Source organism: Cynocephalus volans, chromosome 1, assembly GCF_027409185.1.
Source record: "Cynocephalus volans isolate mCynVol1 chromosome 1, mCynVol1.pri, whole genome shotgun sequence".
Classification (NCBI taxonomy): domain Eukaryota; kingdom Metazoa; phylum Chordata; class Mammalia; order Dermoptera; family Cynocephalidae; genus Cynocephalus; species Cynocephalus volans.
In genome coordinates this window covers 14600690-14614487 of record NC_084460.1, presented here as the reverse complement: position 1 = coordinate 14614487, position 13798 = coordinate 14600690, and the positions used below count along the sequence as shown (strand labels likewise).

At 38.2% G+C, this 13798-nt stretch overlaps 1 protein-coding gene across 3 annotated transcripts in view; it reads left to right on the top strand.

Moving 5' to 3' along the window:
- NDUFAF5 (NADH:ubiquinone oxidoreductase complex assembly factor 5) overlaps positions 1 to 13019 on the top strand; it is a 28742-nt gene extending 15723 nt beyond the window's left edge. For all 3 annotated transcript variants that reach the window (XM_063104773.1, XM_063104764.1, XM_063104780.1), the window contains 4 exons: positions 4588 to 4648; positions 12223 to 12306; positions 12657 to 12739; positions 12908 to 13019. In XM_063104773.1, coding sequence (XP_062960843.1) covers positions 4588 to 4648; positions 12223 to 12306; positions 12657 to 12739; positions 12908 to 13000 — 321 coding nt within the window. In that variant the 3' untranslated portion in view covers positions 13001 to 13019. The remainder of the gene's footprint in view (positions 1 to 4587; positions 4649 to 12222; positions 12307 to 12656; positions 12740 to 12907) is intronic.
- Positions 13020 to 13798: the final 779 nt, after the last annotated feature.

Below are 13798 nucleotides of genomic sequence, written 5' to 3'. Positions count from 1 at the left end.
TAGGTCATTGGTGTTCAGTGGTATAACTTGGATCCCTACCCCACTTCTTTGTTAGCTAAGGGAATTTGCACAATTTACTTTGCCTTTTTGAGCATTCATTTCTTTTAAAAGTGAAAATGTTACCTCAGGAGGCTGTTAGTGTTAAATAGGATAAAGGATTGTGAAGTGCCTGGACTGTGGGAGATGCTCAGTAAATATTAGCTCCTGCCTTCCTCTTTTCCCATCCCTCTACTCCTAGCATTTTCCAAGACGGCTTCCAAGAGACAGTCATCTGGAGAGAAAATGATTGCCCCTCCTACCTCCCTCCAATAGCAAAGTCATTCTGAAGGATGCCATACTCTCTTCAGAGATGTTTGAATAGACTTACTATGATTTTTCAAACCCCTCAGGCCTAGAAACATCTCTAAACCTGATAGAAGGAAATATGAATTTCTTGATGAAGAAAGCTTCTCATGGCCTAATTAGAGGCGATAGGCTTCAAATTAAAATAGCTGATTGAGGTGATATAGTGTATGTTTCATAAAATCAACCAACCAAAAATAGATTGTTGTATTCTTCCTTGTTTTGATAGAAAGCAAGGGGCATGGACCAGCAGGGTCTCTAATATTGGAAAGGGTGCCTCAAGGGAAGGGAAGAAACAACAGGCTGGAAGACAAGACTAGGAACTAAAACAGCCCTCAAGACGTTACAGCTTTGTCTAAGGTTGACCTTTTGTAAACTTTTAAATGGCCTGAGTCAATAGAAAATGCATTCTGAGATGTTGAGGAGCTGGAAATCTGAAAACTCTGCTTCATATGAATGCTCTGCTTTGTAATGAAAACAACTATTGTGAATACAGGGATCACTTTATTTTTAATATATTTTAAATTATATAGGTAATACACAAATATATTTTGGTTGTAAACATTAAACTATAAAGATAAAGTGAAAGTCTATCATTCCCCTTAATTCTAAAAATCATAGCTCTCTTTTGAAAGCAGCATTTCTCAAAATTTTGGTCTCTGAACCCCTCTACACACTGAAAAATTATTGAGTACCTTAAAGGGCTTTTGTTTATGTGAATTACATCTATAAATATTAATCATGTCAGAAATTAAAACTGAATTTGTTTTAGTTTTCATTAATTGATTTAAAACTAACAATATATACATATTACTTGTTAACATATTTTTCTTTAAAAAGAACTATATTTTCCAAAGCAAAAACATTGAGGGGAAGAATGGCATTGTTTCACATTTTCACAAATTTCTTTAATGTATACCTTAATAACAGAGAACTAGATTCTCATGTCTGCATCTGCATTGGAATATGTTGCTTTACCACATGCTGTGTAGCTACTGAAAAATTCCATTGTAAAATAAGAGGTGAAAAGGACAGATAACATCTCAATATTATTATAAAAATAGTTTTAACTTCATGGACCCCCAAAAGAGTCCTAGTGACCTCAGGAGTCTATGAACCACACTTTGAGAACTGCTGCCCTAGATGTAGCTACTGTTGTCGGTTGGTGTGTAATGTTCCCAGTTCGGTTTTTTTTTAGCAAAACCTACTTTACCATACTGTATGTAGACAATCGTATGTATGTATATATTTCTGAAACTTATTTTTTATTCTTAACAGTGTATTTTAGAGAGTTTTCAAAGTCAATATGGATATATTTGTCCTCCTTCTTAGCTTCTGCATATTATTCCCCAGTGTGAATGTACCACCAGAGTTTTACTTAACTATTTCCCTGAGAACGGCATATAGGTTTGTTCTGATTTTTTGCCAATAGAGACAATGCTACAATGAACATCTTTCTATTCTGTTTCATCTATTTATTCAGTTTTGCAACAAACGTTTATTGAGCACCTTCTGTTTGCCAGGCACTATCCTAAGTACTTTGGATATAGCAGTGATCAAAACAGACAGAAGTCCCTGCCTGATGTTCTTGGATTTATAGTAGGCCTTTCAGTAGACTTTAGAGTGTCCGATAACACTGAGATGTTGTACACAAAATTAGTTTATTGTTCATGTTTGGAGGAAAATGCCCATGCTTTTCATCCAACCTTGAGAGCTCTGCTGTGACCGAAAATAGATTAGAAATTACTGGTTTAGAGCCTTAATCTCTAATACTTACTTTACTTATAACATGGAGAAGATTCCCTTTACAGTCCACCCTCTTAAGAATTGTCTCCTGTATTGCTATGTTGCAAACTTATAATTGAGGTGAAAAAGAATCTCTGTCAACGTAAAGCCTCTAAAAAGCAAGTGCTGGTGTGGTGTACATTTTCATGGGGTGATGTTAAAGAATTTGTGCCAGGTCATCCAGGTTGATCAGTAATATTAGGAGACTCAAAAGTTGCTGTCCGTTAGGAAAAAGACAGGAATTCTATCCTGAGTCCAAGAAGAAAGTTAAATTACATTAACCACATGTGGTTTTCTACAGTTGTAAAGTAGGTTATGCTTTTAGAAAGATTTCTACGAAAAATGTTTAACCAGACAGTATAGTATTTTAAAAAGCCTACAATTCTGTTAAGTGGGAAATGTAATTCGAAATACCTTCCTTATTCTTCAAAAATGAACTGAATGACTCAAACATTAATATAATACGAAATATTGGTGTAGAATCTTCCTTATAGTTCATAAAATTAGAGAGTTGCTGATTTAATAATAAAGTTATAAAGAATTTGTTCCCGGGATCATTTGTTATATCCTTTGAGGCATATATAGCATCTCTGAAGTGCTGCATTATTATCGTGTCCTAATTCATTTTCTAAATATTTCCATTCACAAAAGCTTTATATAATCAATTATACAGGTTTATGTTGCCTACATTAAATATATTACATTTATATGTTAATTGATTTTTATTTTTAAAGCAAAATCAAATCAAATTAATATCATATAGTTGTATTTACATTGATATGACCCTCTTAGTGAATTATTTTCAGAGTGAGTTGACATTCTAAATGAAGCTCATTTCCTTTTAGTGTAGAGCTGCCAGACTAGTACATTAGGAGAAAGCTGCAAATAATGGTCCATCTTAATTTGAATAAGGCCTTTGATAAAGTTATTATGGTTGAAATAGACAGTGCTTTTAGATGGTTTCATGGAAGAATTATTTTCAAAGAATATTGCTTAATGGCTGGGTATCAGCCTGGAAGGAATTTTGTTTCTATTCTTAGGATCTCTTGTTAAGAATAGTTTGTTAATGTAGAAAAGAATATAGATGAAATGATCATGATCCCACTACCCAGAAATGGTCTTATTAAAAAAGCATAGATGCAACCTGATCTATGTATTTGTTTAAAAAAATAAAATAAAATGTATATGTAGAGCAAATGAGATAGAGCAAGATCTCAAGTGAAAAGAAGTCCCCCCTCCTGACTCCTTACACCGTCCCTCTCCCCTAATATCTGTTAACTGTGTCATACACATCTTTTCAGAACAATCTTTCCTCATAGACCCAAATGCAGTTATATCATTTAAACCCACATATGCAGTAATATACACACTTTTTTGCTTTTTTTTTTCCAGTTAACATATCTTAGAAATCTTTTCCTACCTTTATATATCTCCTCATTCTTTTTGAATAGCTGTGTAGTATTTTATTGGATAGACATTTTAAGATTTATTTAGCCAGTCCTCTATTAATGACATTTAGATTTATTTAGGGCTAATTTCCAATGCAGATAAACTCCTACATCTTAGTGTTTAACACAATTAAGTTTTGTCACATTGCAGCCCCATGCTGGTTGGACAGCCCATCTTGCAACTGTGCCATCTGGCCCTTTTGTCCTCTAAGGTCACCACAGCCGAAGAGCTGGCCTGAAAAAGGCTCACTAACTCTTTACTACCTTGCCCCTCCTTTCTTTGGCCAAAAGAAATGTTTGTTTGAGGCTGAGAAATGTCAAGGAGCACCTGGATATTTGGAGAGCATCAGTGATCCGTGCCACGGTACCAACAATAAACTCCTGTGTCAAGCTTCAAAAAGAAGGGGGAAGTCATTGCCCAGTAGTTTATTTGAGAAATAAACTCTGCATGTACCAGCAATGTGCCCATTTCCTGAACAAGCCAATGTAGTATTGAATGCATTTTTAGAAGTAGAATGAAAATATCTTGGGAGGTGACTATATTTGGCTTGATTCTAGGTGCCACATTTTAAGAAAGATTGATAATTGACTGTGTCCAGGGAAATATAGTCAGAACATGTAATGATCTATAAATTTTATCTAAAAGACTAGCTCCTCCCTCCTCCCCTCCCCCACGCAAAAAAAGAATTTATGGTGTCCTGGAAGAGTTTTCAAAGACTTGGAGAAGAGAATGGTTTGTAGAGCATAGGATAGATTTATTCTGTGTTCTTAAGGAGAGAACTAGAACCAGTTGATGGAGTTTTAGGAAAATTTCTCACACCATGGAGAATATTTATTCAGCAATTTGAGATCTTCATAAATCAAGCATAAGCCAGATGACATCTGTGAAGAATATTGTAAATATTTCCTGCTAACCATGATAGATTGATCTGAGTAATCTCTGTGTCCCCTTTTCAAATTTGTGTTTTTTATAATGAGTGTCAAATAAATATTCCTTTTTCTTTTTAAATAGGACACTGATGAAATTCAAGTTAATTATCCTGGGATGTTTGAATTAATGGAAGATTTACAAGGTAAGGCACTTTAAAGAATTTTTAGACTCCATTTGAGAAACATTTGGAGAGCTCACTCTATGGCAGGCACTGGGGCTAAGCACTAAGGATCCATTGGTGAGGAGTGAAGCAGACTGTCTGCATGCAGCTTATGATATAAAAGGGAGGAGGCAGACACCAGGCAGCTGTCAGAGATATGGATTAAATTAGAATTGTGGTCAATGCTATGACCACTTATAAACGGATGGCAGGCCTTTCTTGAAGGACACATTTGAGGATGGTAGAACACATCTATGATTCCCTCCAGCAGCAGTTGGCAGCTCAGGTCGAGGCACAAGAAAGCAGGTAGTTGGGTTAGTTTAGGAGTGGGGTTTTTGTCAGGGGGATAGGTCCCAGCCTGAGAGACTCAATGAAGTCTTGTCTGAGGAAGTGGCAATTGAGCTGTGTTCTAAAAACGTGACAGTGAGTTAACTATGTGGAAAGGGCAGGGGAGTGAGTCCCAGGCAAGGAGAACAGAATGTGCAAAGGCCATCTTGCAAGAACAGACATAGCAAGAACTAAAAGAAGGGCATTTTGGCTAGAGTACAGGGAATAAGAAGGAGAGAGTTAAGTGATGAAATTAGCTGGGTGTCAGAGATCATACGTCAGGACCTTATAGGCCTTGTTAAGATGGTTGTCCTTATTTTAAAATGAGACATTTTAATGAGGGGAGGGGAGAGTGGTCACAATATCAGATCTGTATTTTGAAAAGGATGGATTGGCAGATAAGTGAGTAGAGAGACTTATTGCAGTAGAGCTTGCTGAGAGATGATGGTGGTTTGCACTAGGGTTGTGGCAATGAGAAGGAGAGAAGTGAGTACATTCCAGAGATATCCAGCAGGTAAATCAGACAGTTCTTACTGGTGGATTAGATGTGGCGGATGAAAGAGAGAGACATTTCAAACATAACTGCTGAATTTATAGCTCACGTAACCAGATAGATGGTGCCATTCATTGATAGAAGAAACTGGGGAAGAACAAGTGTGAGCAAGGACAGGTCTTGAGTTCACATTTGGATACACTAGGTTTGAAGTGCTTTTGAATTATGTAAGAGGAGATGTCAGGTTGGCAGTTGGGTATATGGGTATGTAGCTCAGAGGAGGCTCCAGGCCTGGTTAAGTTGCCTGTGAATAGGTGGTATTTGAAGCAATTGCCTAGGGCAAGAGCCTGGAATGAGAAGAGAAAGTGGCTTAGTATTAAGCCTTTGGGACCTACCATGTGGAGACTGGGTAGAAGAAAGATGAGCCTGAAAAGAGACTGAGGAGGAACAGCTAGCAAGAGGTTAAGGAAAAATACCAGAAAAGCACAGAATTGCCTGAGCCAGGGGAAAGAGTGTTTCAAAACAAAGGGAGCACTCAGCAGGCTCGAAAGCAGAATACGAACTGAAAAGAAAAGTCCTAGGTTTAGGAACCAGAAGATTATTGGTGACGTTGGTGAGAGCTCTTTTGTTGGGGTGAGGGGAGTAGAAGCAATGGGAGGAGGCTGAGGAGTAGGTGGAAGGAGAAGAACTGCAGACAGCAGCTATGGACTGTGAAGAAGAGGTGAGAGATGGGAAGGTTACAGGTGTTGGGGAGGAGGGAAAGAGGAGATGGGATGAGGTTTTTTAATCTGGTTTGTCCTAAAACCTGAATCTATTTGACTGCTGCCTGAAAGAATCAAAGTGCTTTGATAGCAGAGGTGAGTGTAGAAGAGAGAAAAGAGAAAATCGATGATGTCAAGCACCTCAGAAGGTAGAAAGGGGTGAGAGACAAAGGCTGGTGGAGGGTCGGCCTTGGGTAAGGGCAGGTGCCGATTTATAGAAGGAGGGAAGGAGGGGTAGTGCCTCTGGACGGAGGTGTTCACTTTGGTAGCAGGAAGTTCCCATCTCATGAGTTTATTTTCTTTGTCAAACATGAAATAATATCATGCTGAGAATGAAAGGGTCAGAAGTTTAAGAGTTGAGTGGAGACAATTCGTTTTTTTGTTTGTTCGTTTTTTAAAAGATGACTGGTGAGGGGATCTTAACCCTTGACTTGGTGTTGTCAGCACCACGCTCTCCCAAGTGAGTTAACCAGCCATCCCTATATAGGGATCTGAACCTGTGGCCTTGGTGTTATCAGCACCACACTCTCCCAAGTGAGCCACGGGCCGGCCCTGAGTGGAGACAATTCGGAATAGTCATTGTAGAGAATGGGAAGGTGACTTGACCAGGAAGAAGTTCTAGAATTTGAAGGACGCATTTACAGTCACTCGACCACATCAACAGTAGTTGGCAGCTCAGGACCAGGCACAAAATGGTAGTTGGGTCAGTCTGGGTTGGGGATTTGCTAGTTGAGAGTGACAGAAAGACAAAAGCAAAAGATAACTCCAAGAGTGTAATTGAAATAATAGATTGAAGAATCTAAGCTGGAAGAAAAGGGAAGTGGGAAAAAGAGTGAGCTGATGAATTAGAAGTGGGGGAGCCATGCACAGGAGATCACAAGGCAGTCAGAAAATGATCATGCTTGAAGTGCCTGAACATGCTGGAAGGACAGGAGGAGAAAATGGGATGTTTGATTGATGATTTCGGAAGTAAAGTAGTTACAAGTGATATCTTGGTCTTGAACATGTCCCAGGCGCGGAGGCAGAAGTGGAGTGATGGGGAGCTTCATTAGAGATGAGGAGATTGAAAATTCTTAGAGGCCATGAAACTTGCTGGTTGTTAATATTGAAGACACCCAGGGTGGTGGCAGGACTGGGGGTACAGAAAAAAACTGAGCCATGTGCCAAACAGCAAGCAGGAGTGGGAAAGGGTTACAGCCAAGTGGTAGGGGCCTCAGCAGGGCCAGGGTGTTTAATAGGGAATGCCGGAAGCTGGCTGGTGTGTGTTTAGTAAAACCAGAACTACACTGACCTAGAGAAGTCTAAATCTGACCCTGAAAAATGGTAAGAAGATTTAAAGCAAGAGGATTATAAAAATAAATACCTGGTCTTTGTTCACAGATTTATAGTTTTTTGTGAGGATTGTTGTACCAGCTTCTCTCAGTAGCCCTCTTGAGAAAAATTAGGCCCAAAGAAAACATATGCCTGTTAGTAACAGAATTAGGTGCCAAACTCTTGCCTCCTTGACTCCACTCTGGCACTCTTTTAACTGACCCTGTTGTTTCTTATAGTTGTCCATTTGTAACAAGGTTCATTTTAGCCATCGTCCAGCCATTTCTGAGTACAGAGCTTCTGTCACTTTTACCAGGGGAAAGATGTGTAGCTGAAAACTTATTGTAGTCACTCTTCACACATGCCCAAGACAGCAGAGGATCAGTAGTAAATCATCCAGCCCCCTTTCCAAGCACTGCCCTGAGCACTTAGCTCACCCTGATATAATCAGGAAATCAGGGAACCCCTTCATCCAAAGGCTTAAGAGATGGTGGTGGGTGATTTCTCATTCAGGCTCTAATGATAAAAAGTTTTTCAAATATAGCATTAATTTTTATTCTGCTGTATAATAAATTCTGTGCTCGTAATTCATTTTAAGAAAGGAAAGAAAAAGAGACTGGAAATTAGACCTATCAGTTGGAAAAGGTTACTTCCCACTGATTTAAAAATATGTACAGGGGCTGACCGGTTAGCTCAGTTGGCTACAGCATGGCTTTGTAACACCAGCATCAAGGGTTCAGTTCCCTGTACCTGCCAGCCAGCTAAAAATACATATAGTATTTACTCTGTGCTCAGTGCAATTATGTGAGGTTTTCTAATATCCTAATTTTACAGGTGAACAGATTTGAGACATCAAGAAGTTAAGTATCTTATCTGAGGTCACATTAAATCTAGAGTTATCACTTGAGTCCAGAATCCTATACTACAGACTTGATTTGTGTGTTATTTTAAAATTGAAGTTAGCATATATGTTCAGTAAAGTGCACTAATCTTAAAGGTGCAGCTGCTTATATTTTTAACCACCATCCAGAGCAAGCTACAGAACATTTCTAGCACCCCAGAAGGTTGCCTCATGCCCCTTTCAAGTTGATAACCCATCTTCCCCTAAGGGTTTTAAATAGGTCACATATTTTGAGGAGCTATTGCCTTATATTTACCTTTAAGAGGCTTTGCCAGTGCTTCTCTTATTTTTACTGTAAAGCCTTTTACAAAAATCATGTGTCAAAAAAAAAAAAAAAAATCATGTGTCTTAGTCTTTGATGTCTCTTGCCCTTAGGAGGATTAAGAGGAAGTATCTAAAGCTAACCAGTAAACATGATATTTAACAAACCAGATATAAACATTAACTGGCTAGTTTTATATTTATTCACTTACCATTTACTGAGCATCTGCCAGGTGCCAACACTGAGCCAGTGGTGGAAATACATAGTTCCTGATCTCAGGGAGCTTATGTTCTAGTAAGAAGAAAGAGACACACAGAGATTGACAGACATATGCATTTAACTGTAAAACAAGATCATTGTTTTTTAAAGTACATGGAGAAACACAAGAGACAAAGCCCCTAAGTCTGCTTAGGGAGTCAGGGATGCTTTTGCAGAAGAGGCAGCACCTAAGCTAAAATGAGTTTACCAGGAGAATGAAGGGGTGGGTGCAGGTTTGGGGAGGCGGGCATTGCATTCCACACAGCAGAAACAGCCAGTGTAAAATCATGGAGGAGTAAGAGGATATGTACGTCCTTCACCCTCCTGATGAAGGAACTATACTGTAATTTAGTATTGCATGAGTATGTAGAATGGTGAGATGGTGGACATGATAGAGGATCAGAGGCTTCTAGGTTTTTTCACATGAGACTTGTGAATTTTAAAATTCTTCTTAGAAGAATTTTGTGCAGAGGAGAGACGATCAGATTAGTGTTAGAAAGCTCATCTACTGGTGTTTATGAGACATAGTTTAAGAGGAAGGTAAGACTAGAGCCAACATAGTTAATCTGTTTTATTATGTTTGAGGAAACTGAGGCACAGAGAGAAGTTAATTAACTTGTCCAAGATGATGTAGTCATTAGTAAGCCGTAGAGCCAGGATTTAAACCTAGTCAAGCAGCCTGGTTCATATCCTGAAATCTCAAATACTCTACCGTGGAAAAAGTCAGAGGCAGATGGGATGTGAAGAACATTGCTCATGGAATGAATGGAGGAGGGGAGGAGCATGGTGGGTGAGCAGGTGTGTTGCTTTGCTGACTGGAAGATACTGTTACTTTCAGATTGGTTTTTGCATTTTACATTGTGTTATACTTTTTTCTTGATGGTTGTGGTATGTCTCATTTAAGCTGCCATTGTTATTAATTCACAGAAAAAAAGTCCAGCATGTTGACATAATTTTACAAAACAAGTTGCATATCCGCACGAGAAATGTTTGAGGCTTTCACAGTGGTTTTAAGGTAAGTTCAGTTACTTTTTAGACAATACTCAGTATTGTTACTAGTAAACCATAATAAATCAGGTTTTTTTGTAAGCAGTTGAACTTAACCTTAAAAACACTGTGAGAGTTTTTTTTTTTTTGACCAGTAAGGGAATCGCAACCCTCGGCAGAGTGTGGTCCGTACCACACTCTGCCAGTGAGTGCACCAGCCATCCCTATGTAGGATCCGAACCCGCGGCCTTGGCGCTACCAGTGCCGCACTCTCCCGAGTGAGCCACGGGGTCAGCCCCACTGTGAGAGTTTTAAACAGCTACCTGCTGGCTGGACTTTCCTGTTATCACAAAGCCCAGTGTAAGGCATAAATCCTGAATGTTTTTCTCAGATAGTCTTTAGTAAACATCCACCATGATGTATTATGAAATATTATCATTTCATTTCAAAGATGATAAAACTGAGTTTGGTAAAGATTAAGTGACTGCCACACGTTACATAAGAGTTAAAACTGGGATTATGATCCTTAAGTCCAGACTCTCCACCAACCCACACTGCTTCTGCAAGGAGAGGGGAAGTTCATATGGAAGTGCACTTCTCTCGTGAGGGAAAAGGGGGCTGCAGTAGCAGCACAGTTAGCACCTGTGCCGTACAGTAGTGCTTTTGAAGTTCTATATGGCTGACTTAGGTCAGAACTTCAGAGAGAGCATTATATCTAATAATCTTAATTAATATATCTTAATACCAATTGTTTAGAAGGCATTTTAGAATTTCTAGTGCATTGCTTATTAACATTTTAAAAAAATTAAATCAGATTGCCTCTGCTGTTGTCTGTATCTAATGTCCAAGTAAGCCGTGGCAACGGGAAGTCAAGCAGAAATGAAAGCACCACACCCCTCATCAGCAGTAGTCTCGCAGTAGTCTCTTCCAATGTGAGCCCTACTTTACCTCTGGTCACTTGATACAGTTGATACTATGTAGGAGAATGTTTTTAAATTAGATTATGTTGTTGGTCTAAAATGTTAGCACTAGAAGCCTTTAGATATCATCTAGTCTAGCCACCTTGAAGATCCAGGGTGATTGGTATAAGGTCATCCAGCTGCTTCCTGACAACAAGAATAAGATCCATGTATTTCTTGATGATGATTAATCTACTAGTTTGTGTCTATTGTTCTACATGATTTGGGTCTCTTATACTCACAGGATGTGGGACATTGGTTTTGGTATTAGAGACTCATTATTTTAGGAAATAAAGGGAACCTTTTGGGATTGGAGAGAGGAAAGTTTAGTTATTGTAGCTAATTTGTTGATTGTTTTAATAAGGCCATTGAAAACTTGGTAGATTATTATTTTTAAACTGTTAAAGAATACTGATATTGGAAGTTTATTAGTTTCTTGATTTGTGAAAGTAGAAAAGCAAAACTAAAAAACTGATACTTGAACATGTAGTAAAGTTTAATGTGGAGAATAAATATAGAGGATTTTTATGTTTGAAATTATTTTAATTTTCCAGACTGTTTAAAATGTGGCCTTTCAAAATAGTTTTGTTCAAATATATGCATAAAGAAAAGTCAAATATACAACATTAATTTTTAATGAATGGTAGAATAATATTTATCCTAGCTTTTAACCATCAACTTGAAGGAAAGAAGTCTAAAGATACCTTTTAAAATAATAAAAGAAGTGACTCTGAAAAGAATGCACATAATTCTTTCCTATTCTGGGTTTAATAAAATATTGTAAAATCTGAAAACACATAGTAGCTTTGTCTAATGAGTCTCAAAGCCCTCTTCCTATTTTCATAGTCACACATGTTTATGGCTTAGAAGGAGTGGGGCATTGTGGCACTGTCCTGTCCTCCTTCAAAGAGCAGCTAAAAGGGACATTAGATGTGTCAATCTTGGAAAGGCACTTTTCAACCAACTGATGACTCACCTGGGGGGGCCTGGTCACCTTGCTTTTGCCCAGCTGGCTTACTTTAGACCGTTGCTGGCAAATAAAGCATTGTTGGGCTTGCCTCCTGCAATTTGACTTCTTCATGTGTCTTAATATCCAAGAAGCTTGAAGTAGTTTTGCTTCAGAATCATTAAGAAGTCTAGCTATAATCTAAAAGAGAGGTGAGATTTAGGTTATTTTACGTGACTCCTGGAGAATGGGGACAGGTATACCGTTGGATGAGATGGGGGTATGTCTGTGATGTTGAGCTGCTCAGGATATGTGCTGTATTATCTCAAGCTGCCTGTAGTATATTTTTAGGTATGGGTGAGAGTAACTGTTCTTGGAATAGAAAAGCCCTGCTGCACCGAGACACGATGCTGGCAGCCTCAGCGGTGTACAGAGGTAAGGGAGCTGACCACTCCTTCCACCTGTGCCTCACTGCGGAACTTGTGTGTCATGTTGATTCCTTTAACATTGCCAGCGCCTTTTCCTGTCCCATTAAGGCGCCATCAGACTTCATGTCCTCCCACTCAAAACAAAATCGTGTAGCTCTGTATCTTTTTCTAAGCAGTCCTCAATATTTCCTTACTGTTAGTCTCTCATTATGAAGAATTTTTCACATGAGGTATTCTCAGAATCCTACAAGTATCCTAGTACCCATTTCTCTTTGGAAGATGTGACTTTTATTGAGCAGGTGTTTTTTTTTTTCTACTTGCATTTTTTTGGACTTTAACCATTATTTGTCTTTATAGAAATGTATAGAAATGATGATGGTTCAGTACCTGCCACATATCAGATCTATTACATGATAGGATGGAAATACCATGATTCACAGGTAATATTAAAACAGTTCACTTTTCTTAGTTGGTTCATGTTTGTGTTTGTTTTTGGGGTTTTTTTGTTTATTAACTTAGGGTGATCATATATATATATTTATGACAACAATCAGGGCTGTGTGCATCTATCTCTTTCTAATATCTTTAATCTTTCTCATTATTTTCAGGCAAGACCCGCTGAAAGAGGTTCCGCAACTGTGTCATTTGGAGACCTAGGAAAAATAAGCAATCTTATGTCACAGGAGAAAAAATCACAATAAATATTTTATTCAGTGTTAATGTAGTCCAGAATTTTCATCAGAAATAGGTAGCTTTCACATCTAAAATTATTATATTTTGAAGCAAGGAGCAATCCATAAGCTATTTACTGACAGACTTTTGAAATAATTAGAATAGCCCAATACCACATCTATATTTAGTAACCATTTCAATTTCACATTGTTTCTGTTTTCATAAGAATGCTGTTATCTAGTGATTTGGGTTTCTTATTTGTAGATTCTGCCTAAAAGCAATGAAAATATTTCCCTGAAAAATCCACAAATATGTTAACATATATAAATGCCTGACTTGATGGGAAAACATTACTCATGCTGACATTTTGTACCTTTTTCTCCTTCTGGTCTTTTGTTATTTCTGTGAGAGGACCACAGCAGTGGAAATGAGGGGAGGAACAAGTTGGTAGGTTCTTTAGAGTTCTGGCTCATCTAGAGTGAAAACAGACTTTTTATAATGACTGCTATAAGGTACTTAAGGCAAAATTATTTGTCACACTGTCATCATCTTTGCCTTGAAGAGGAACAGAGGATTATGTAATTTCTCCAGAGCTATTCTGTAGTTTTGGACTTGAGAACATGTATCTTTATTGAATCCCTGCTCATCTCTCTTTTTAAAGCATTGGCATTCTGATCTTATTTCTTCATGATTTTATGCCCCACCCTACCTTAGGGGAGAAGAAAATATTTTAAAGAATTACAGAGGCGAAAATCACGTGTCAAAGTCTCTGCACAGTGATTAAATGTGCTATTTATTTATTGTTAGGCATTTCTTTGTAATTTCAA